The 27,601-nt window shown below is 29.8% G+C and overlaps 2 protein-coding genes across 4 annotated transcripts in view; one reads left to right on the top strand and one right to left on the bottom strand.

The window, feature by feature from the left end:
* Positions 1 to 27,601, top strand: part of LOC107444993 (RAS oncogene family member Rab27) — a 46,151-nt gene that overhangs the window by 1,849 nt on the left and 16,701 nt on the right. The gene's annotated exons all lie outside the window — the stretch shown is intronic.
* LOC107444990 (fumarylacetoacetate hydrolase) lies at positions 704 to 27,406 on the bottom strand. Of its 2 annotated transcripts, none has more exons than XM_043054382.2 (12): positions 27,114 to 27,406; positions 26,862 to 26,972; positions 26,635 to 26,756; positions 25,467 to 25,516; positions 24,185 to 24,275; positions 23,070 to 23,167; positions 19,735 to 19,887; positions 18,309 to 18,515; positions 9,271 to 9,317; positions 6,287 to 6,388; positions 3,100 to 3,217; positions 704 to 874 (listed from the first exon to the last, which is right to left on the bottom strand). In XM_043054382.2, exons 1-12 carry the CDS (start codon positions 27,192 to 27,194, stop codon positions 798 to 800), a joined length of 1,257 nt encoding a protein of 418 aa, XP_042910316.1. In that variant the 5' UTR covers positions 27,195 to 27,406; the 3' UTR covers positions 704 to 797. The 2 variants fall into 2 exon arrangements, with proteins under 2 accessions (XP_042910316.1, XP_042910317.1); XM_043054383.2 differs by lacking the exons at positions 18,309 to 18,515; positions 19,735 to 19,887; positions 23,070 to 23,167 and adding exons at positions 10,805 to 11,011; positions 12,910 to 13,062; positions 15,820 to 15,917 and having other exon boundaries at positions 27,114 to 27,379.

Raw genomic sequence — 27,601 nt, 5'->3', positions numbered from 1 at the left:
GGACTAATAAAAGGGGCTCTGCCCGTAAGCTAATTATTATTATTCACTACAGGATTATAATGTTACATATTTTACAGAAAATACTAACTGCCTAGTAAAATGCAAACAATGTTAATGTGTCATGTAACGTAAATGCAGTATAACATTATGTCAATGTTATTCATTGATAATGTGATGTTAATGTGCACTGTAAGGGATAACAATGCAACTTTAGAACTCTTTTTAGCTTCATTGATATTTTAGAAAAAAAACCATGAAAAATACATAATTAGTTAAAAAATTTGTGTATATTGTACAATATTAAAAATTTAACATAAATAACCATATTTTATAAGCTATTTGCTAAACTGAAAGCAATAATTAAAAATCTTACTTTTTAGACATTCTGAAGATTAATATCTTTAATTTCTAGTTCACGTTTTAGTTACATAATTAAAAATTTATAACTTAATGAAATGACAAAAAATGTCAACAAAACGCTTGAAATTATTCGTTTTGTTACTACTATTGTGAAATGATAATGGTATAAAATTTTCGATTGCACTTCCAGAGAAATTATTATTTTTTTAATATTATTATTTCTGAGAAAAAAAATAGCGAAGTATTGCATCACAAACTTATTGCTAAATGTCACTTTATTATTGAACAAGACCTGTAAGTGTAAAAAGAAACACCATCATTAGGGCTAAAATCACACAAAAACTTGCTTGCAAACAGTAGAAAATTTATTCATAAAAATAATGCAAAAATACAAAAAAATCTTTTGATCTTTCTTGAATGCCTGATAGAGTTACAGTTCACAGATGCAGGGCAGGTAAAAGTTTTCCAGAGCAAGTGCCAAACCCAACACGATATCCATCACCTTGACAATAGCCTATGAATATAAATATCACACATATTATTTATAAGCTTAGATATCATTTATGCATGAAGCACATAAAATAAGAAAACAAAAATCCTGAATACAAACTGATAAATAAAAAATTTGTAACAATCAATAGTTAAAATATCATGATAGATTTAAAAACAAAATGGTACGCCCTCATTTATTCTCGTCTTTTGAGTACAAGTTGAAGAATGGGTAAGGAAGAGGAAGAAAAAAAAAACGAGGTTTAATAAAGCAAAATGATAATAATTAATTCTATCGAGAAAAATGGATAATAATTCAATTTTCGTTGAGCAAATAATAAGGTACGAAAAAAGTAAATCCTTCAGAAGTTATAAGATTATAGCAAAGTACTCAAACGACAACTAAAATACTCAAAAGCATATGTCTGTCACAAGACATGTTCTGAAAATTGTAATAAAAGTCAAGTATCTGATGAACCCTAGCTACTACGCTTTTTGTAAAATGATTTATCGAATAGTAGACACTTAAAAACTAAAATTTTCAGAATTTTTAGCAATTTTCTTAAAAAGTTTCTTCACGAAAGAACTGGAACTAAATAGTGTTTCATGCAAGCGTCTAAATGTATAACATATAATGCATAACAGTGCGGGGAAAAAATCGGACCACCCTGAATAACTTTTGGTCTAATGATATGATCTTCATGTTTTTCAATATAATTTTACATTGCAAGATAAAAAATTTCAGCCGAATCGGTCGAATAGTTCCTGAAAAATCGAATTTTAAATATCAGACTTTTTTCGAAATTGAATTTCTCAGGAACCACTCCAAACCGATTTTGTTCAGATTTTGTATTTTAACGTGGAAAATTACATTCTTTAAAATTATGCAAAAAATTGTATACCTTACAATTCAAAAATTTTTTCAACCATTATTAAAAAAAATAATAAATATTTATTTTCTACATGAAAATACATTTGGTTAAACGAATTTTATAATTGTGTGAAAAAATGTTTCGAATCGCTTAAAATGTTTTCGAGATACAACGAAATACGCAAAAAATAAAATCAACAATAAGGAGTCCAAACTTCAGGCCGCCTGGCCGAACTATTGGGATCATATTTCTCCGATTGCGGCTACCCCTATATTTTGGGGGTCAGAAATCTGAATTCGTTGAAATAAAGATATGTTTATTTAGAGAAAGTACATTTTTGTGTCTGATTTCATAACTTAAAACATCGTCTGCACTTATTAATTAGTATATTTAAGCCCCCCTCCCTAGAGCCATTAAGATAAGAGTCCTAGAACGTAAAGATCCGATCATTAGATCAAAAGTTATTACGCGTGGTCCAGAGATTTAGACTCCTTTCTCATTTATTTCGTGCTTCGTAATTAGTTTGTTTTCTCAACAAAATTGGAATGTTTTTCTCAACAAAACATTTTCTGAAGATCGCAAAAATATCAAGAATCGGATAACTCACTAAAATAGCTGCCGATGAAAATACTAGCATTTTTTACGATGAAATACATTGGTATTTTTTTAATTATAAAAAACAGCCTATTAGTTACTAAAATATCTGTTAGATTACCGGAATTATACTTTTCTAAAATATAAAATTGAAGAAAAAAAAAATCAGCTTGAAATTTTTCTTCTTTCATTCATATTCGAAAATTTATCAATGATTGATTTTGTGAATGAAAAAAAAAATTTAAATGATAAATAACTGCAATTAAGAGCAAAATTGACAAATTATTGTTTGACATATTTTACCTTTAACGCAAGAAAAAAAATGGTTTTACATGGTGTATTTTACAACCATAAATTATTAAAATGCTAGATATTACATGTTTCACTTATTTTGGCCTAAATTAATACAAAATGATGTAAAAAGTATGAAAAATATATCGAATGAAAATTATGCGTTAAAGCAGTTCGAACACAATGCACGACAATCGTAGTTCAAATTAGAATCTTTTCGCCGCATTTCATCTTAAAATTACCGTTTTAAGATTCAACAATTAAGCCTCTCCAAAACATAATATACAAGTTCATGGAGATTTGGTTTGTTTTCTCATTCATCTATTCTTCTCTCGAATTAAAAAGGACCAGAAGAACGCAAATTGCTTCTAACGTTTTCCTAATTGCCCAGGACAGTGGAAAATCAACCCTACAATGCCTAGCTGAAATATTAAAATAATAGTAATAATCAGTCTGCTTATATTAGGACTAATTTAAAATACAAAATTATCACCAGTGAGAGTCACTTCATCTCCATCTTTGAGGAACTTTCTTGTCTCGCCATTCGACAAGGGAATGTCTTTTGTTCCCTTCCAAGACAGCTCTAACATTGATCCATAAGAGTCAGGAGACTAGAATAAATAAATTATATTATTTCACAAATATTTTATATATATATTTTCCTCTTCGCAACATAAAAAAATAATTTTTGAACTTTTAAAATTTTAGATTTTATTTTTTTATTGTAAATCTGAAAAAAATTTTGACCTGCTTAATTATTTTTTAATTTGGTAATAACAATGCGATTGTGTATTTATTAATTGAAAATTTTCTTAGAAAAATACTTAAGTGTAGAAAAGACAATAAGGACTAATAATAGGGGCTCTGCCCGTAAGCTAACCATTATTATTAATTACAGGATTATAGTGTTCCATATTTTATAGAGAATACTAACTGCCCTAGTAAAATGCAAACACATATTCAATGTTAATGTGTCCTGTAACGGAAATGCAGTTTAACATTATGTCAATGTTATGTAATATGCAGCTGTGTGCAGCATAATGTGATATGCAACAGTNTAAAATGAAAGCTAGAGTTAGTTGGGACTTTTCTCATAAGTGAAACGTACTGAAATTAGTAAATTTATTTAATGTCAATATTGTAATTCATAGCAATCCCTTTTAGTTTTATGTCCTGTTTTAATTCTGTTCTTGCTAAAAGTTTCTGCTCTTTTCTTTTTTTAAAAAATATACTTGTATATCTTTCAGAGGAAGATGCTTGTAAAAGGTGCTGCCGGCCAACACAAAATTCAACCTGTAAACCCATTGAACCAACTGAAATACTTAGAGATGGCACTCCTTGTATTCATGGATATTGTGAAATGGTATATTTTGTTTAAATATTTATTTTATTGTCTTTTAATAATTGGAGACTTAAGGAATCCATTATCAATTAATAACTTCAGACTTGTCCAGTCTTAATTAATACTTATAGACTTTTACTATTTATATGTCTCTTAATACTATACCAAACATTTAAAGCTTGATTCCATGGGAAATTTCTGTTTAAAATGTTCTTGTTCTCCTCTGCAGAGGATCAAAATTGTGATGGCTTGTTTTTGGATCATCCTCAGGGATGTTTCCCAGACCATCGCCAATAGCCCATTGTGCAGCTCTAGTGCGACATAAATGAACTACAAGAACTGTTTAAAACTGCACAAATATTATATTATTATATGTATGTTTAAACTGTTGTTAATAAGTAAATTCTTTTTTAATTTTATATTTCAAATGGAGACTCAATGCACAAATTTAATGTAATAGGGTAGTAGGTTTTTCTTATATCTAAACTAGTTTTTCAAAAAAAGAAAAGATAAAAAAAAGAGTCTGTTTAAAAGGTCAGTAATCTTCCCATACTTGCTAAGAGATGTAAGTGAACAAATTAGCAAGCAACTTCAATAAAAACTATTTTTAAACTGAAACTATACATTTAGGATTTAAACCAACTAAATTGCAAATGTTAGATGTTTTTAAAACTATATTTTGAATGCAACTTTTAAAATTATTGATTATTGCCTCTTGTTTATATATATATATATAAAGAGAGAGAGAAAATAATATATTTTATTTTATTTTATACTACCAATTTTTCCCTACCCAATTTATACTACCCAATTATTTTATACTACCCAATTTTGAGTTTACGACTACCACTCTGTAGCCCCAATCCGCATTTGCGTTAGAGAAAAATCACGAAAACCTCCCATGGCTAGTCAGACGCCAAGGATTCTAACCATTATCCATTTACCATAGAGCAGGGTTTCTTAACCTGTGGTTCATGAACCCCTAAGGGGTCCATGAGAAATATTTTGGGGGTCCGCTGACTACTCCTAATTTTTAAAACGTTTGGAAGCCTACCCATTGCTTGTAAAGCGAGTTATGACAGCTATAATTCCGTTTGCTACAGTGTATCTTTGCGAAGCGGGACTTTCCACAATTGTGACAATAAAAACATAACATCGTAATGTAATATTTTCATGCCCGTTTGCTTTGTTGAAAACCATCCCCCAATTCAATTTGTTAAGTAAGGAAAAGCAGCAGCAGCCTTCACATTAAAAATTTTAATTTTAAAAATTTTGCATACTATTAAAATAATAAAATTAAATGTTTTCTAATAATTGACGTTTTTTGCAATTATTTTTTTCACAGGGGGGTGGTCCGTGACTTCTTGAAAACTTTTAAAAGGGGTCCATTATATCAAAAAGGTTAAGGAACACTGCCATAGACGGTATTAAACGTTAGTACCGTGGTTGGTGCGAGTCGGGTGCGGAATCTGTATCAACCAGCCACCGCTGGAATTCAAACTCGGGTCACCACCACGGATCAATATAAATAAATTTCATATATTATAACAGTCGTTGAACAGCAGACCCAATTTTGGGTTTACTACTACCAATGTTCAATTCCGTAGCCTTGCAATTTTGACCCCAATCCCGAAAACAAGGGAATCAGGCATCGGGGGTAAAGTATTGGGAGAAATTTGCCTTCGTGGAGGAATTTTTAATGTAGCTAACCCGCATTTGCGCTATATGGAGAGGAAAAGCATGAAAACTTCCCACGGTTAGCCTGGCAGCAAGAAGACTAATATAAATAAATTCGGAGAAAGCAATACTTAAAAATACCGACCCTCATACTTTTACGTCTCAGAACGAAGAGGAGAATAAGGAGTGTTCTGGAATGACCATCCCTCTCGAACGATTTTAGAATTCTTATCAAAAATGGAATTAATCAATTGTACAAGGGGTCACATATTAACACCTAAAGGTGGAAAAAAATATGACTGTCATATTCTGCTGACCTTGGAATGTGAAATTAAAATCATCACAATCTGTTAAGAGTGGTCTTACACGGAGTTTTATCCGGCAATCAAACCTGTTTTTGTATTCCGGCAATCAAACCGCTTTTCTCAATTTCTTTCTCTATAATTCTCACCTAATTACAATAACAACTCTAACTCAAAAATTACATTTAGTGCAAATAATAAAACTATTTTTCCAATAAACAAAATTAATCAATAACGGAAATTACAGGTCTATTTGTAATAATAAACATAATAATTATTTATGGTGACAGATTCTCTACTATCAAATAAAAGGAAGATGAGAAAAAGAATTAACATATTAAAATTAATTTTTAACATACTTTGCCACTGATTGTTCCTGTTGCTAAAAGATCACCAGTGTTCAAGTTGCAACCAGTAATGGTGTGATGAGTTAATTGTTGTTTCATGGTCCAATACATGTACTGTAAAAAGAAAAAAAAAAACAATTCTTACGTATCCCTAATATAAAGCCTTAACTCATTGAATTACGCAATTTTCTCGGCGAAGTCATATTATTAAAACAAAGTTTTAAAATAATTTTTTGATAGTTCGCAAGAGTTACAGCGACTAATTTAGAATTGTGTAATATGCATCACAACAGATTTACGAATTTCAATCGCATTTACCATGAATTTTTCAATCCAATCCCCTCATATCTCAGATACTATTCATTCGATTTACGTTTCGAGTTTACGATATGAATCGATTTTTATACCGTGTGCTGAAAGGAAAAATGGGCCGCAGTAGAGATATAATATTTGCAGTCATGAACTATTGTACTGAAGACAAATGAGATTTTGTACCCTTTTTAAATTTCGGAAAGTTATACGTTTGTAAGACTTTTATGTTTCATTTTTCGAATATTATTATTATTATTATTTTTGAAAAATTAAAAAAAGAAATATATCACTTTATCAGAAATGTAAAGGGATAGATATTAAAAATATTTTTTTTTAAATTTATTATAAAGAAATCTTTTAAATTTTCTCCGAAAGATTTCTCATTCATTTAAAAGACAGTCTTTAAGAAAGAATAAAGTTAATTTTGCTGATTTTCTACAGATAAAATTTCGCATATAGTTGACACCGTGAATGACCGAATTCAAGAGAATGTCGACTTTCACCGGTGAATGTCAACAATCACAGAGCCCTAAATGAATGTCCGAAATATTTGTTACATCCGATTTGATATTAATTTATTCGTTGATATTATGATATTTATTCGATATTTTCATACGAGGGTTGCTATTTATATTTCTGGCCTTGGCAACAGTAAGTGTTGCTAGGCGACCGCAGACGATTTTAATCGAAAGTTTGATATTTTTAAACATAAATTCAGCAGACGATTTACCATTATAGCTTCATTTGTGTTGTTGACAGTAAATTGAAAAGTTCTTCTCTTTCAAAAAATGGAATTGAATCGTGAACATTTTCGTGCCATTATTTTTCATAACTTTCGACGTGGATTGTCAAGACAAGAGTGCTTCGATGAACTTAATTCTTTATTCAGCGATAAAGCGCCATCCTACAGCACTGTAAAAAATTGGTATAACGAATTTAATCGTGGTCGATGTTCGATCCAGGACGAATCCCGTGCAGGTCGTCCAAAATCCGTTGTTGTGCCAGAAAAGATCGATGCTGTGCGTGAACTGATAAAGCAAGATCGTCATGTGACATACCGTGAGATAGAGGCGTCTTTGGACATTAGTATGACTAGCATCAATAAAATATTGCATGAACATTTGAGCGTAAAAAAAATTTGTTCGCGTTGGATCCCGCATAATCTGACAAACGCTCAAAAAAAGGCTCGTGTCGATTGGTGCAAGGAAATGTTGGAAAAATACGTTCAAGGTACATCAAAGGCTGTGTATAACATCTACACAGGTGACGAATCATGGATCTATGCATATGAGCCGGAAACAAAACAGCAATCAACTGTATGGGTCTTCCAAGACGAGGCAAAACCAACAAAAGTTGTTCGAGGAAGAAGCACATCGAAACAAATGATTGCCTGTTTCTTCGGCATTAACGGTCATGTGGCAACAGTGGCGTTAGAGCAACGCAGGACGGTCAATTCTGAATGGTACACGACCATTTGTTTGCCAGAAGTCATCGGAGAAATTCGAAAAAAGCAGAAGAACAGGCGAATCATTCTTCATCATGACAATGCGAGCTCTCACACATCGACTCAAACAAAGGCATTTCTGACGGAGCGAAAGATCGAACTGATGGGTCATCCGCCGTACAGCCCTGATTTGGCACCCAATGACTTCTTCTTATTCCCACACATCAAAAATAAATTACGCGGACAACGATTTTCGGCCCCCCGAAGAAGCGGTTGATGCATTCAAAACGCATGTTTTGGAGTTACCTCAATCGGACTGGAAAAAGTGCTTTGAAAATTGGTTCAAACGCATGCAAAAGTGTATTGATCATCATGGAGAATATTTTGGAAAACAATAAAACCAATTTCGATCCTACATATTTGTTTTTTCATTATTAGGCCAGAAATATAAATAGCAACCCTCATATCTGCTAAGAATAGATTAGAAGAAATATCAGTGTTCGAAGTACCGGTTAAATGCATGCTGGGCAGTGGCACTTAACCTTAAAAAAAATTGATATAGGGCATACCGGGCAACTATAAACCGGGCAGTGGCACTGAACCTTAAAAAAAAAACATTGATGTAGGGTATACCGGGTAAATGTGTACTGGGAAATGGCACTTAACTATACCCTGTACATGTTTCGGACATTTACCAAAGCGACTTTGTGCTTGTTAACATTCACCGGTGAAAGTCAATAACCACCAGTTTCGGTCAGTCACAGTAACATAGTAACGTTTTCAAATTTTTTTTTTGGTTAACTTCGTTTAAGAAATATTTTCAAACATCTACATAAAATAAAAACGACGATGTTCCTAGTTTTGCTTTTTCTTTTTTTAATGCTATCTTTGATTTCAATTTTGTAAATTACTATAATCATCAATTTATTTAAAAATATAAAATTTGGTCAACTTTAGAAACATGAGCGAATGAGTAAAACGATCCGAAAGGAATCTTGGAAGTAATTCTTAAGTTGGGTAGCAATTACAAGTTAAAGGTGGCTCCTCCTCTGCTATACACAAAACGTTTTTAACTGCCACTCTGTCAACGCAAAAGAAGAAGAAAAAACTAAAATAAGTAAAAAAAGTGTAAATATAATTTAAAGTATAATAAAAATATGTATAGAATAAAAAGAAAAGAAAAATTTAAATGCACAGAAAATTTTTAAGGTATGAAAAATTTTATTTTTGGTAAACTTGCCTTGTAATTTGACCTGGAAATGACTGTAGCTTTATCAGAATTTTCAGCTGGAAAAAAATAAAATTGAAGTGAGAGAGATTTTACATTTATGTTAAAATGAGGGACGGATAAAAATAATAATATAAATAATACTGTATAAATTATAAATGCAATATTAAAGTATAAATAAAGACCAGAATGAATTACAAAACTACTCCAATTATGAAGAAGTAATGTAGTTGTAGTTTTGTTTACGTCGCACCAGAGCTGCACAATGGGCTATTGGCGACGGTCTGGGAAACATCCCTGAGGATGATCCAAAGACATGCCATTACAATTTTGATCCTTTGCGGACGGGATGGCACCCCCGCTTCGATAGCCCGATGACCTGCGTACGAGGTCGAGCACTTAACGGTAGAACAGTATAACAAGGACCAATACCACACACCCTCGGTCCCTTCGTAGATTGATCCAAGTGGTCACCCACCCGCACACTGACAGTAGCCAGTGATGAAGAAGCATATTAGCTGCAATTGATTAACTGTAATTGTTTAGTTACCATTACTTTCATATTCCTACCTTTGTCCTAAAAACTTCTTGACGAAAAAGTAAGAACGTTATCAAAACCTAGGCGAGGAAACCTAACAAGGAACGACAGCTTAAAACATCGGAATATGTTTGATTGCCGATGAAAACTGGAAGATGGTGAAAGGTGATGACTAGAAATGTGAAAAAAAGATCACTTTCAAGTATCACTCAGCAATCAAACTGGTTTTGATTATTTAAATTTATTCACCTTCATTCTCAATTAGAGAAATTTTAGCAATGTTTTTGTTTCTCCTTTACTTGAATATAAATTTGCAACACCTTAAGCATCTATTTCTTTAACTTCATCTTCGACAGATAAAATCTATACATTAAATGCTGTAATTCATGACAGTTCATACACTTGATGCATGACAGCTCATACACTTGATATTTAAATTCTTTGTTTCCTTGCCAACGCGAATAAAAATGTGGACTTTCTTTGACGCTGTGAAAGAGAAATATAAGTATGCTTTAATATATACACTTCTATAAAAAAAAAAATATTGATGAATTTAAAAATTTAGCATTGTACTCACTTTCTATAAGTGAAATAAAAACCATAAGGTAGTTCGGAAAAAAAAATGAATCAAAACCAATATTTAAATAAAAAGAATTTTTTTTTAAATTTTAAGACATAGGTTTTATTAAGAGTATAATCTTAATATTATAACGTTAACAACGTACAGTAATGTTTCAATTGAATTCTAAAATTTAATTATTTTGGTTAAATTTTAAAAGGATAATTAAAAAAAAAAATTTTTTTTTGAATATTTTTTTTATCAAATTTAAAAAAGGCTTTTTTTTTTTTTTTTTTTTTTTTTTTTTTTTTTTTTGTATGGAAAAGTCTGTAAGAGTCATTCAGATTTATATATTGCATGGATATTTTTTAAGCTTTAAATTACAAATAACGAACGTATGGAGAGAAGAAAAAGAAGAAAAAAAAAAAAACATGAAGCACACTACTTACGGCGCAATGACACTTCCAAATGTATATCAAAGTTGTATGGTTGGGAGTGGTGCAAATAAGGAAAGGGAGCTGGATCTTGAGGTACATTATCACACAGAAAGGGCTCCAATGCATCCATAGGGACTACCCAAGGACTGATAGTTGTTCCTAGATTTTTTCCTAAGAAAGGTCCTAGAGGTACATATTCCCACTTTTGGATGTCTCTAGCTATACACAAAAAGAAAAAAGGCCTTAAGGAAACTGGATGACATTGCAATTTAAATATCGCGATGTATCATCAAGAAATATCGATAATATAACCGTCGTTGAACAGCCGACCCAATTTTGACTTAACGACTACTATTTTTGAACTCTGTAGCCTTCTAATTTTGAACCCAATCCAGAGCAGAAGGGAACTCCTGGATCAAGTATTGAGAGAAATTTTTCTTCGTGGATGACTTTTTGATGGAACTAACCCGCATTTGCATTACATGGAGAGGAAAACTACGAAAATCCACGGTTAGTCCAACGGCAAGGGGATTCTAACCCATGATCTATTTACCACTGAGGATATTTCACGTCAGCGGTTGGTGCGTGCCGGTTGCGGAATTCGTATCGACCAGCCATCGCTGGGATTCGAAACAGGGTCACCTCATTAGAAGGCGAAAGCTCTACCTTCTGAGCTGCCATGGCTCACGAAATATCGATATATGATTTTTTATTAACGATGGGCAATATATTTTTTTAAAGACTAATCTACTCCCGTATCAGCCAGATGTCCGCCAAGAGAGTCGTGGAGGTTAAGGGTACAGAATTTCGAGACCAAAAGACATGATGGTGACAATGTGATAACTATTTCGCACCGACCGCTTATATTTCCCAGATCTAATCATATCTGAAGTTGGGTGAGTTACAAACCGGAATAGAGCTCTGACCTTTACAAGGACAGAGAGTTGGTACTGATTCGATTATTCGAATCACGAATTGATTCGGCCATTCGAATCACCAACTTGCAACTGATTTGTATTAATTGAGATAATTTTGAATCATACCTTCAACAGAAAGGCAAATACAAGGAATAATTATAATAGCTTTTTTTTAGAATTCAAAAAAATTATATTGAGGCATATAAATAGCTCCAAGAAAATGTAAAAAATATATTTTAAATTCAATTTAATAATTGATAAATCATTTTTATCAATTTCATTATCGAACCACTCACTGATTCGAATCAGTAAGTGATTCAAATCAATGAGTGATTTCAATCAGGATTCGAACCACTGATTTGAATCATCAAAGAGAACTGATTCTTATTGATTCGAATCACTTTGATTCGTTTTGCCCAAATCTACACCTCAAAGCTTTAACCACTGCGCAATCGTCACATTTAAGTTTCTTAATAAATTTAATAATGATCAGCATACAATAACTATCGTTAACGATAATAATTACGATATTTTTGCAATTTATATTTATCGTTATTATTATTGACCACGATATCACCGCATTAAATAATTATCAACAATAAATGTCACGACAATGTCGTGATTGATATTTTCATCCAAAATGGCCGCGATATTATCGTATTCGATAATTATCGACGTCGACAAGGATCACAATATTATGATTGTCGATAATCATCGTGTTGTTGTTGTTGTTAATTTACTTCGAACTAGAGCTGCACGATGGGCTATTGTCGACGGTCTGGGAAACATCCCTGAGGATGATCCGAAGATATGCCATCACAATTTTGATCCTCTGCGGATGGGATGGCACCCCCACTTCGGTAGCCCAACGACCTCAGGCGAAGTCGAGCACTTTACACTAGCACAGTTTAACGAGGACCCATACCGCACACCCTCGGTCCCTACGCAGACTGATCCAAGTGGTCACCCACCCGCACACTGACCGCAGGCAGTGATGCTTGACTTCGGTGATCTGCTGGGAACCGTGTCTTAACGACCAGTCCACTGCGGGACATAATCATCGTGTATCATGCTTCTTATTTTAATACACCGCATTGATATCGGGGGAGAATATTTTTCGTTATCGTAATGTTTGAAAATTAACGATATTTCACGATATATCCCCCAGATCTAATTTTTATTCGAAAAAGTAATACTCACCACTCCAGTCATTCATAAGTACCATTCCAAATATGTGATCCTGTGCATTTTTAATATTGATTGGGTGTCCCAATGGTGAAGGTGGGCCAACAAAAAAAGCCATTTCTAATTCAAAATCCATAGTCTTGCATGGACCAAACTGGGGTGGTTGAGCTGTAATTTATGCAAGAATTATAGTGGAATTGTAACTTATTTCATCTGCGTTGTTGAACACAGTTAATGTACATATTAATGAGTTCAAAGTGATGGTAATGTATACATAAATCAAGAATATTGTTTCATTACCTATTTACCTTCAGTTCTCTACAGGACATGAAACAAAAATGGATATAGGGTTTTCTGCAATGACTAACCTTAATTTATATTTTTTGAATACTTATCAAAAATGAAGAGAAAAAAAGCTTAAATATTAGAGGTCACAAATTGATGTGTTACTGAAAAACAAAAATGTTAGCGAATAACTATTTTATGTTATAATATAACCAATTACTATTTTATATAATGAATAACTGTCATGAACAGCCGACCCAATTTTTTTGGATTTACAACTGCTAATGTTCAACTCCGTAGCCTTGCAATTTTGAACCCAATCAAGAAGACAAGGGAACTCCTGGATTAAGTATTGGGAGAAAATTGCCTTCGTGGAGGACTTTGTGATGAAAAGAACACGCAGTTGCGTTACACGGAGAGGAAAACCTCCTGCGGTTAGCCTGACGGCAAGGGGACTTTAAATCATGACCCACCTACGACTGAGGATATTTTATGTCACCACTGTGGTCGGTGCATGCCGGATGCGGAATTAGTATCGAATAGCCATCGCTGAGCTGGGGTTCACCTCATTGGAAGGCGAACTCTGTATCCACTAAACCATCGCGGCTCAAACGAATAACTATTAAGGAAAATGTTTTTGAATACACATAAATTTGTTTAATTGCCTGAGAAAAAAAAGGTGTTTCATACGATCACCTTACATTTTCTCTCTGTTTCTCTAAGAAACAAACAAGTTTTGATGTTTTCAGTTCTCCCTTCCCCAGTAGTGATTCATCATATTTCAACATCGTTTTCTTTTTAGTTAAAATTAGTTTCCGACTGATAATGCGTGAACTTTAATGGCATCACTTTTGATAAGGAGTCTAAAATTTCTAATAATTTAGGATAGTGATTATGAAGCACCCATTGTTTTCTCTTCACATAAATGTAAAGCATATAATTATTAAATGAAAAAAAGAAAAGAAAAGTGCTTAAATTGTTTGCGCCCATCGTAAAATAATAACTTAAAAACAATCTGCGAATATTGTGATTTTGGTATACCTAATAGTAATAGTATCAGTTGTAAACCAAAGATTAAATTTAAAAAGAGGCAATAAGTTTGAAGCAAGCTTTCTCTTTTTTTTACATATGGAAATGAAATTTATTTGAAACAAATAAATGAAAAGAAAAGAAAAATTAAAGATTATTATACACATACATTTAGTTTTAGAATACTCTTCTCCCTAGGAATAAAAAAGAAAGGGTGCTTCCTCACAGAAAAGGGCACTTTCGAGTTTTGAAAGGGCACTCACTTAACACTGTTAAAATTGATCAAAATGCGTAATATCATGCAATAATTGAATTTGATCCTAAAAAATTTTTAAGTTACCATCTTTTACTATTTTATGTGCATATTTCAAAAAATTAATTTTCACTCATTATCTAAATAAGGGAAAAAATTTGTAGTTTATAAATAATAATTAAAGGGATGCTAAGAGACAATCTCCGCGCATAAATTTTTTTTCAAAGAATAAAATTATTTTTTTAGAATAAAATAACCATCATCATCATCAATGGCTCGACAGCCCAGGGTGGGCCTAGGCCTTCTCAAGAAGTTTTTTCCAGGCTAACCTTATTTCTTGCTAGTGTTTTCCAATCTTTAATTTTTAAGACCAAAAGGTCTTTCTCTAGGCCATCTATCCATCTCAAATTCGGCCTGCCTCTTTTTGGTGTGCCAACTGGTCTGGCATTGAAAACTCTTTTGGTGGTACGGTCTACATACATTCTGATAACGTGGCCTGCCCATTTTATTCTTTGTCATTTAATAAAGTTAATAATGCCACATTCATTATATGAGTGATAAAGCTCTAGATTTGATCTTCGAAGCCACACACCATTTTTTTGAATTCCTCCAAAAATACTTCTCAAGACCTTTCTCTCAAAGGTACCCAACATAACCTCATCCGTACAAGATATGGTCCAGGTTTTACAAGCATATGTTAAAATTGATCTTGTAAGAGACTTATATAATAAAACTTTTGTTTTTCTAAGAATTACATTAGATTTTATGCATTTTCGAATAAAATAACCAACCAATAAAATTATCTCAGCAACAGCTTAAAAGATCTTTTCTATAATTCATGCTGAAATATTAAAGGTGCATTTTTTAAAAAAATTAAGAAAAGTAATTATTTAAAAAAAAAATTTAAAATCATTTAAAAAATTTATTAATATACCCCCTTGAAAAAAGAGAAATTTAACCAGTTGAGAATAATCCTTACTAAGTAAATATTCCTAATAGTAATCAAAATTAAACCTTTACAGATAATTTTTGTGTGTAATTATTATTTTAACAGATAGCTAATTTTTTAGAAAAAAAAATGGAATATAAATAAAAAAGGCAGTGTTTTTAAGGGATGGTAGTTTATTTTAACAAAAAGGGCAAAGAGGGCAAATTTAGTGGGATCAAAGGGCAGGAAGAGCGGCCCGCCCTTCTAAAACACTTAAGGAGAATACTGGAATACTTTATTAATGGAAAATTTAATTTAACAAAGTTTGCAATTGAATTTAAATTTATAATATTTAATAAGACTAAAATCTTTATAGATATAAAGTAATTGAAAATTAAATAAATAATCGATAATGGGATATTGATCTTACAATCATCTGGTCTCATTTGCCCATTTGGCCTTCTAATGGGAGTACCGGATACAACAATGGAGGATGCTCGTCCATGGTATCCAACAGGTAAATATTTCCTTTGTAAAAAAAAGAGAGAGATGAAACTTTAAAGAATGAATTCGTTTAAAAGAGTTGAAAACTGAAAAAAAATATTATTAAAGAGAAAATTAAAATTAATGAAAAAATTTCATCTTGTGGCAGTTGTACATAAACAAATCCATGCAAATTAAAATTAATGGCAAATCATTTAAATGGTTTTAGAAATTTTACAGTTAACTTTCATATTATTTTTTCCTAGATATTTTTATTTGTTTATTTCATGCAAATTAACTGTAAATATGATTTATTAACTTTTTTGTTACACTTCATGTCAATTAACTTTTATAATCTGTTAGTATCATTCTCATCTATTTTGTTTGTCAACAAATTGCATCTGCTGCAAAATATAATTTGCATTAGAAATATTTTAATGTTTGTAAAATACATTTATATATATTAAGCATATAAAATAAATGCATTTTATAATAAATAAATGCAAATTAACTTGAAATTAACTTTCGTAACACACTATATAATATTCTTTTCAACAAAATATTCAATCATAATATTATAATGTCATACATTAAAACAAATTATAAATAAAAAATTTTGCACTAAATAGATATATTTCTTGATAATATATTAGTATCTAATATATATACCTTATATATTATATAATATATATAATTATATCTTTTATATATTTTATGATAAATAAATTCAAATTAACTTGAATTTAACTTTTTTAACTTATTATATAATATTCTTTCCAATAAAATATTCAATCATAATATTATACAGTAAAACAAATTATAAATCAAAAAATTTGCACTTAATATTATAATATGTTATATATTTTATAATAAATTAATTCAATTTAACTTTCTTAACATATTATATAATATTCTTTCTAACAAAAAATTTAATGTATGGCAGTATAATATTTTAATGCCATGCATTAAAACAAATTATAAATAAAAAATTTTGCACTAAATAGATATATTTCTTGATAATATATTAGTATCTAATATATATACCTTATATATTATATAATATATATTATTATATCTTTTATATATTTTATAATAAATAAATTCAAATTAACTTGAATTTAACCTTCTTAACTTTTTATATAATATTCTTTCCAACAAAATATTCAATCATAATATTATACGCTAAAACAAATTATAAATAAAAAATTTTGCATTAAATATTATAATATGTTATATATTTTATAATAAATTAATTCAAATTAACTTTCTTAACATACTATATAATATTCCTTTTAACAAAATATTCCATGATAATATTATAATGCCATACATTGAAACAAAATGTAAATAAAAATGCTGCACTAAGTAAATAATATATATATATACACATTTTATACAATATATATTGTATATTCTATAATAAATAAATTCAAATTAACTTGGAATTAACTTTCTTAGCATACTATATAATATTCTTTTCAACAAAATATCTAATCATAATATTATAATGCCATACATTAAATAAAAATTACAAATAAAAATTGCTGCCCTGATATAACAATGCACAGGCGAATAAAGTGAATATGTCATTAATGGATTCTTCATTCCATTCCTTCAAATAATAAAAGTGTTAACATAGTTAACGCTAATTCAAGTTACATATTTCATCAANATTGTGAAAAAATTACTCGTAATTTGTGAATATAAAATAAACATTAAGTCACATTCTTTCAACCAGGGTTCTACTCTTATGAATTTGTGCAAATAGGGTCCGGTTATTGCAAAAACATTTTCAAGGAGTTTTTAAATTGCAAAGAGATACGAGATTATGCTCAGCACTGTAAAATTATAATAAAAAAATTAAATTTTAAAAAATAAACAGCAAATGCTGCTTCTAAAATTAGCGATGCAACATGCAATATTTGGTATTTAGCCTATACTGCTGAACGCAGAATATTCATTTCGGTCGAATAATGGAAGAATCGTCTGCCGAAGACTAAACTTAATTCGTTTACATCCATCTTTCTTGTTTTCTGCCCTGTGAAGGGTTTATTCAATTAACAAAACAATAATGAAGATAAACAAATTTGTTAAGGGTCCGATTAAAAGAAAAATCATTTTGTGAAGGATCCGTTTTTGAGTTAAAATATTTTGCAAAGAGTCCGTTTTTATGAAAAGATATTTTGTGCAAATTTCTTCTATACAGACTCCTGAATGTTAACAACATACAGTAATGTTTCAATTGAATTCTAAAATTTTATTATTTTGGTTAAATTTTAAAAAAAATTTTTTTTTTTTGTATGAAAAAGGCTGTTAGAATCATTCAAATTTATATACTCCTGGATATTTTTTAAGTTTTAAATTACAAATAACGAACTGAAGCACACTACTTACGAAGAAGAAAAAAATAGAAAAAACATGAAGCACACTACTTACGGCGCAATGACACTTCCAAATGTATATCAAAGTTGTATGGTTGGGAGTGGTGCAAATAAGGAAAGGGAGCTGGATCCTGAGGTACATTATCACACAGAAAAGGCTCCAATGCATCCATAGGGACTACCCAAGGACTGATAGTTGTTCCTAGATTTTTTCCCAAGAAAGGTCCTAGTGGTACATATTCCCACTTTTGGATGTCTCTGGCTATACGCAAAAAGAAAAATGGTGTTAGTGAACAAAAATTATAGTGTACTGGATGATATTAGAATTTAAAAACCGTGATGCATCAAGAAATATCGATAATATAACCGTCGTTGAACAGCCAACCCAATTTTGAGTTTACGACTAATATTATTCAACTCCGTAGTCTTGTAATTTTGAATACCCGGAAACTCCTGGATCAAGTATTGAGAGAATTTGCCTTGGTGAAGGACTTTTTGATGGAACCAACCCGCATTTGCCTTACACGGAGTAGAAAACCTCCCACGGTTAACCCGATGGCAAGGGGACTCCGATAACCCATATGATCCGTCTACCACTTAGGATATTTTACGTCCGTACCGTGGTCGGTGTGAGCAGGGTGAGGAATTGGTATAGACCAGCCATTGCTGGGATTCGAACCCGGTTCACCTCATTAGAAGGCGAACTCTCCATCGTCTGAGCTGCCACGGCTTAAGAAATATCGATAAAAGATTTTTTACTAATTTCCATTGATCAAGAATTGATACGAATAACCAACTTGCAACTGATTCGAATCAATTGAGATGATTTTGAATCATGCCTTCAACAGAAAGGCAAGTACGAAGAATTTATCTCATTTTTATCAATGTCATTATCGAACCACTCACTGATTTGAATCAGTAAGAATTCGAATCACTGATTTGAATCATCAAAGAGAACTGATTCGATTGATTCGAATCACTTTGATGATTCGTTTCGCCCAACTCTACATCGGGGAGCTTGAACTACTGCGCAATAGTCACAATTAAGTTTGCAGTCATTGTTATAAAAAAAAAGAAATTATAAATTTTCCTGGTAATGTGACATTTAATAATGATCGCATACAATAACTATCGTTAACGACAGTAAATACGATATTTTTGCAATTTATATTTATCCTTATTAATATTGAGCACGATATTATCGTATTAAATGATTATTAATGATAAATGTCAAGACAATATCTTGGTCGATATTTTCATCGATAACCACGATATTATAGCATTCGATAATAACCATTGTCGACAAAGGATCACAATGTAATGATTGTCGATAATCATCGTGTAATTGCTCCTTATTTTAATACACCGCAGTAATACGTATATCGGGGGAGAATATTTTTGTTATCGTAACGTTTGAAAATTATCGATATTTCACGATATATCACTCAGATCTAATTTTTATTTGAAAAAGTAATACTCACCACTCCAATCATTCATAAGTACCATTCCAAATATGTGATCCTGTGCATTCTTAATATTGATTGGATGTCCCAATGGTGAAGGTGGGCCAACAAAAAAAGCCATTTCTAATTCAAAATCCATAGTCTTGCATGGACCAAACTGGGGTGGTTGAGCTGTAATTTATGCAAGAATTATAGTGAAATCGTTGCAACGCATTTCAGCTGCGTTGTTGTTTTTAACATGGTTAATACATTAATATTATTAAGTTCAATGTGATGGTAATGTTATACATAAATCAAGAATATTGCTTCATTACCTATCTACCTTTACTATTCGAAACTCATAACATGAAACAAATTGGGACATAGGGTTTTCTGCAATGACTAACCTTAATATATATTTTTTCAATCCTTGTCAAAAATGAAGAGGAAAAAAGCTTTAATATTAGAGGTCACAAATTGATGTGCTACTGAAAAACAAAAATGTTAGCGATTAACTGTTTTATATTATAATATAACGAATAACTATTATGAACAGACGAACCAATTTTTTTGGATTTACGACTGCTAATGTTCAACTCCGTAGCCTTGCAATTTTGAACCCAATCAAGAAGACAAGGGAACTCCTGGATTAAGTATTGGGAGAAAATTGCCTTCGTGGAGGACTTTTTGATTAAACTGACACGCATTTGCGTTACATGGAGAAGAAAACCACGAAAACCTCCCACGGTTAGACCTCCACGGTCGAATAGCCATCGCTTGGCTGAGGTTCAACTCATTGGAAGGCGAACTTTCTATCCATTAAGCCATAATGGCTCAAACGAAGAACTATTAAGGAAAACGTTTCTGAATACACATTAATTTGTTTAATTGCCTGAAGAAACAAGGATGTGTTTTTATAATTATGATCGCCTTACATTTTCTCTCTGTTTCTCTAAGAAACAAACAAGTTTTGATGTTTTTAGTTCTCCCTCCCTCAGTAGTGATTCGTTATATTTCAACACCGTTATCTTTTTAGTTTAAAATTAGTTTCCAACTGATAATGCGTGGACTTTAATAGCATCACTTTTGATAACGATTCTAAAATTTCTAATAATTTACGATAGTGATTATGGAGCACCCCATTGTTTTCTCTTCACATAAATGTAAAGCATAGAATTATTAAATGGAAGAAAAGAAAAGTGCTAAAATTGTTTGCGTCCATCGTAAAATAATAACTTAAAAACAATCTGCGAATATTGTTATTTTCGCATACCTAATAGTATCAGTTGTAAAACAAAGATTAAATTTAAAAACAAGCAATAAGTTTGAAGCAAGCTTTCTTTTTTTCTCACAAATGGAAATGAAATTTATTTAACAGGGTGCGTAGTCAAATTATTTAGCAAAAAATAAGCACCTTTTAAGCACTTTTCAAGCATTCAAAAAATATTTTTAAGCACTTTAAAAAAATATCATAATTAGGCAGGGTTGGAAAGTTTTTGACAATTGAAGGTTTTATCTTGTTTTAACCGTCATGTCAAAAAAAATATTGTGTTGGCATTGTTTTTGACAAAATTGGCATTTTTGACAAATGTCAAAAATCATGAAATTTTGAATCATGTAAAACGAATGTGGTTTTCATACGCTACGGACTGACAATACGCCGAAATATGTTGGGGTTGAATTAATTGTGAAAACGTTGAATAGAACAACGTGAACTGCATCTTTTTTTGCATAATTCGAAGCGAAAATCTACATAATAAAGAAAAAATCTCATTTTGAAAAAGGAAAATTAAGCCCTTTTTAAAAACATCCAATGAAAAAAGCACTTTTAAGGGCTTTTAAAAAACGAAAATCGAAAATAAGCACCTTTAAGCACGTTTTAAAAAGGCTACGCATCCTGTTTAAAACAAATAAATAAAAAGGAAAGAAAAATTAAAGATTATAATACATATACATTTAGTTTTAGAATACTCTTCTCCCTCGGAATAAAAAAGAAAGAGTGCTTCCTCACAGAAAAAGGCACTTTCGAGATTTGAAAGGGCACTCACTTAACACCGTTAAAATTGATCAAAATCCGTAATATCATGCAATAATAGAATTTGATCCTAAAAAATTTTTAAGTTACCATCTTCTACTATTTTATGTGTATGTTTCAAAAAATAATTTTCACTCATTATATAAATAAGAGAAAAAATTTGTAGTTCATAAATAATAATTAAAGGGATGCTAAGAGACAATCTCCGTGTATAAATTTTTTTTCAAAGAATAAAATAACCATCATCATCATCAATGGCTCGACAGCCCAGGGTGGGCCTAGGCCTTCTCAAGAAGTTTTTTCCAGGCTAACCTTATTTTTTGCTAGTGTTTACCAGTTTTAAGTTTTTAAGACCAAAAGGTCTTTCTCTGGGCCATCTATCCATCTCAAATTCGGCCTGCCTCTTTTTCGTGTGCCAGCTGGTCTGGCATTGGAAACTCTTTTGGTGGTACGGTCTTTGTCCATTCTGATAACGTGGCCTGCCCATTTAATTCTTTGTCGTTTAATAAAGTTAATGATGTCACATTCATTATATGAGTGATAAAGCTCTAGATTTGATCTTCTGAGCCACACACCATTTTTTTTTAATTCCTCAAGACCTTTCTATCAAAGGTATCCAACATAGCCTCATCCGTACAAGAAATGGTCCAGGTTTCACAAGCATATGTTGAAATTGATCTTGTAAGAGACTTATATAATAAAACTTTTGCTTTTCTAAGAATTACATTAGATTTTATGTATTTTCGAATAAAATAACCAACCAATAAAATTATCTTTTGATAAACAGCTTAAAAGATCTTTTCTATAATTCATGCTAAAATATAAAAATGCATTTATTTTTAAAAAAAAGTTAATTACTTAAAAAATAATTTTAAAATTTAAAATCATTTAAAAAATTTATTAATACACCCCCTTGAAAAAAGAGAAATTTAACAAGTTGAAAATAATCCTAACAAAGTAAATATTTGTAATAGTAATCAAAATTAAACCTTAAAAGACAGATAATTTTTGTGTGTAATTATTATTTTAACAGTTAGTTAATTTTTCTTCAAAATGGAATATAAATAAAAAGGCAGTTTTTTTAAGGAATGGTGGCTTATTTTAACAAAAAGGGCAAAGAGGGCGCATTTAGAGGGATCAAAGGGCAGGCAGAGCAGCCTGCCCTTCTAAAAGGCTTAAGGAGAATACTGAAATACTTTATTAATGGAAAATTTAATTTAATAAAGTTTGCTATTGAATTTAAATATATAATATTTAATAAAATTAAAATCTTTATAGATATAAAGTAATTAAAAATTAAATAAAAAAATCGATAATGGGATATTGATATGTTACTTACAATCATCTGGTCTCATTTGTCCATTTGGCCTTCTAATGGGAGTACCGGATACAACAATGGAGGATGCTCGTCCATGGTATCCAACAGGCAAATATTTCCTTTGTAAAAAAAAAGAAGAAAAAAAGAGATAGGGATTAAACTTTAATTAATGAATTTGTTTAAAAGAGTGGAAACTGAAAAAAAAATATTATGAAAGAGAAAATTAATGAAGAAATTTCATCTTGTGGCAGTTGTACATAAACAAATTCATGCAAATTAAAATTAATGGCAAATCATTTAAATGGTTTTAGAAATTTTCTAGTTAACTTTCGTATTATTTTTTTCTATATATTTTTATTATTTATTTCATGCAAATAAACAGTAATTATGATTTATTAACTAATTTGTTAAACTTTATGTCAAATAACTTTTATAATCTGTTAGTATCTCTCTCATCTATTCTGTTGGCGTCAAATTACAACTGTTGTAAAATATAATTCACATTAGAAATGTTTTAAAGTTTGTAATATACATTTGTATATATTGAGCATACAAAATAAATGCATAATATAACAAATAAATCCAAATTAACTTGAAATTAACTTTCTTAACACACTATATAATATTCTTTTCAACAAAATATTCAATCATAATATTATAATGCATTGAAACAAATTGAAAATAAAAATTTTTGCACTATTTCTTAATAATATATTAGTATCTAATATATATGCCTTATATATTATATAATATATATTATTATATCTTACATATTTTATAATAAATAAATTCAAATTAGCTAGAATTTAACTTTCTTAGCATACTATATAATATTCTTTTCAACAAAATATCTAATCATAATATTATAATGCCATACATTAAATAAAAATTACAAATAAAAATTGCTGCCCTGATATAACAATGCACAGGCGAATAAAGTGAATATGTCATTAATGGATTCTTCATTCCATTCCTTCAAATAATAAAAGTGTTAACATAGTTAACGCTAATTCAAGTTACATATTTCATCAATCAACTTTGTCTTCATTCATGAATTTAGAAAAGTTAAGTTAATCTTATTTTCCAGCCAAATAAAAAAAGAATAATAAAAATAAATGAATAGCAATTGTGCATACCAATTTGGCAGCAGGGCATTATCTTTACTTCGAAACATGATTCCCACATTTGTTGCATGTTCAATAGAGGAGTAAAAATCAGTATAATCGCCTAAATGAAGAAAGATTAATATGATTAGAGAGTTTATTTACTCATATGTAATACAAAAATAAATAAAAATACATGAATAAATAAATAAGGTTTGATTAACAATGGATTTAAATTGCTCAACAGATTTTAAAATATTTTATGTGCCAAATAATATCCAACATGTCATGTAATTTAGGCATTATCTCAGTTATTCTATGAGAAATAAAAAATTTTCAAATACTTATAAATGAATAAACATACTTTAAATGGAATAAATTTTGTAAGAAATTTTTTTAAAGACAAACTAGGATGATAAAACAAGCATTCAGAAACTTATATCAGGTAAACAAAAATCTAAATGGTAACAAGCATAGTAATCAGGAGTATGGCATACTACCACTGTTTTTTAAAAAAATAAAATCTCTTTTTATCATAAACTTTGCTATTTTTTATCGTAACTGTTGAATTAAATTGAACTAATTGAATTTAATAGGAGTGACTATATTTTAAAAATGGTTATAATTTAGATGCAGTTAGAAAGAAACAATTTTTATTACTTATATATGTTAGTAAAAAAAAGCATCCTAAAAGTTTTTAGAGTTGCCCTGCTGAAAAATTTGCCACTACAAGTAACACTAGTGTTTTCCTAGCATAGCTTTCAAAGGAAAAACTTTGTAAAATATGTACAATATATTAAATTTATGTTTAATTTCAATCCTGATAAAGGCTCAAAAAAGACTCTTTGTTTTTTCTCCTCAATTGGTAGGAGAAAAATTTATAACCTTCTTTGAGGAAAGTCTCAGTTAAAACCACTGAAGATTTTGAACTATTGCTGTCCATATATGTTCCAAAATAATTTTTTTAGGGATGCCTAATTTGCATAATTTAAAAGTGTAAAATGTAACTATAACTGTATAATTTTAAAACTATCATATTCTAAAATTGACTTACATAAAATAAATAATTTCGCATACGAATAATGATGAAAGAGAAATTTATTTCTCGCTTTGTCTATTTTTACTGTAATCATGTTACTTTTAACTTTTTCTTTTTACTTTTAATACAATAAAATATGGAGATTAAATCTATTTTGGTCCAGTTTGCAATCATATAACTCATAAATCCATTTTTAACCACATACTATAGACTTATTTTTACCTTACTAAATAAACCTGTTTTTAATCTAGTAATCATAGTAATAGTGAATTTTACCTATTTTTGCAGGCAAGTGCATCTTTGCAGTTTCTTGAGGCACAAATGCTCTGTAAAAAATATTATATTTAAAAAACATAACAATTCACTCAAAACAAATTTATAATTTTTTTGTTTTTAAAGAATTGTAACACAAAATATTTTAAGTGATGGATTCTGTTTAACTATTTATGGCTATAATAATTTAATTATGATATAGAATACACAACAGTGAACAATTTAGCTTAGTCCATAGACAGAGAAATTCTTAACTCTAGAAGCATATTTCACACACTGAAAATCAAAAATATTCCTAAGAAAAGCAGTCAGGTACATTTTCACTATTAAAATTAAACGTTCTTTCCTTTTTTCATACAAAATGTAAATTTTGTTTAGATTTCAAAACTAATCATGCTGTAAAAACATAGATAGTTAACAAAAAAAAAAAAAAAGATGTAATAGAAATTTTAAAGAAAATATTTTATTCAATTGTTTTATTTTATTTTTCTTCACACAAAATATGTCAAATATGTTAAACGTAAAAAATCAAAATTGTACAGAACTCTATTTTGAAATCTTAAATTTCCTTCGTCCATATTTTTTTAATGAAAATTTTTGTAATTTATTTTGCACTATTCTCATATTTCACTTTACCATAAAATGTCGAAGAGTATCTTTACTGCATGAAAAGAATCGTAGCTACATCTTTGTCTATAGATTTACTGCACTTAAACTAAAACACACTTTTTTATGCTCAAAACTCATTACAAAATTTAATTCAACTGCAGGCACATTGACAGAAGAATTTTGCAACAATATTCTAAATTTAATTACAAATACTGTAATTATAAAAAAATAATTAAAAAATTTAAATACAAATAATTACAAATATTCCATAGAAAACTTATAAAACTGAACTTAACATAAAGGTTAGAAAAAAAATGAAATTGATCTTCTTCTCCATTAGAAGTCATATAACAATTTTCATAACTATACTTGGTTAAAACTAAATATATAAAATAGGGGTATAAATTGTATGTTTATAAATAATAAAAAAAGTCAATGCTTAGCGTAAACAAAATAACTTGTACAAACTATAAAATTTCAGTTAATTCATTAAATTAAATAAACACTTTGCTAAGTTGCACACACTTTTTAAATTTAAAATTTGAATTTATTTTAAAATTACCTGGTTCGAAGAGGCAAGTCATCTCTTAAGATGGGATTAGTAGCAGATAAAATAGATTGTAACGTTTGGCGTGCTTCCTTCCAACATAGTCTTCCAAGTGACATAAAACTATTCAAACTTTCCTGTAAAAAATAAATTTTGTAAAATTTCTCTCTATTTTTATTTCTTTCCTTTAATTAAAAGAATAATAAAAAAAAAAATCTAGTTTTGAATTTTAAAACATATACCTTTTGAAATACAGATTGATTATTTTTCAATAGAGGACCAGAAAAAAGGTGTTTAACTACTGAAAGATCTAATATAAATTCTCCAATTGCTACACCAGGTCTAGGATTTTCCTACAAAATAATAACAGCAAAATTTTAATAAATTATAGACATACATTCGAACTACAGATAACAATCTTTTAACCAACTCACATTTTTATTGAATTTAGAGATTAAAAAAGCAATGAACTATGGTCTATTTTAAATACTCACATTATTAGGATCACTAAATATACCATAAGGAAGATTTTGATAGGAAAAATGACTATTTTCAGGAATATTAATGAAAGACATTTTACAAGAAAGAGTGTGTCTATCCGGAGATTCTAGAAATGCTAAGAGTAAACTAGAATTTCAACCTTGAACTCTGTAATAATATCTCAAATTAAATCAAGATTTAAATCTTAAAAAACATTTTAAGATTAGGAAATGTAAATAAAGATTTTAAAGATAAGATGGTCAAATTTCTTCCTCCAAATTAAGAACTTTTAGATAGTGTCGCCATCTATTATTTGCGATAGTATTTACTTTTTTTCACGTTAATTGTTTAAAATAAGTTATTTTATTCTTTTTTTCTTTTCTGGAACATTGCCTTTTATTTTACTTTATATCTAACTTTCATATATAGTTAAAAGAATTCAATTTTACTACTTTCTGGTAATACATAGTCATTTAAATACTTTTAACAGAGAGAGATGTTT

Source organism: Parasteatoda tepidariorum, chromosome 3 (assembly GCF_043381705.1).
Source record: "Parasteatoda tepidariorum isolate YZ-2023 chromosome 3, CAS_Ptep_4.0, whole genome shotgun sequence".
NCBI lineage: Eukaryota > Metazoa > Arthropoda > Arachnida > Araneae > Theridiidae > Parasteatoda > Parasteatoda tepidariorum.
Note: the sequence above shows the minus strand (reverse complement) of the source record. Positions and strands in the feature narration are given on the sequence as shown.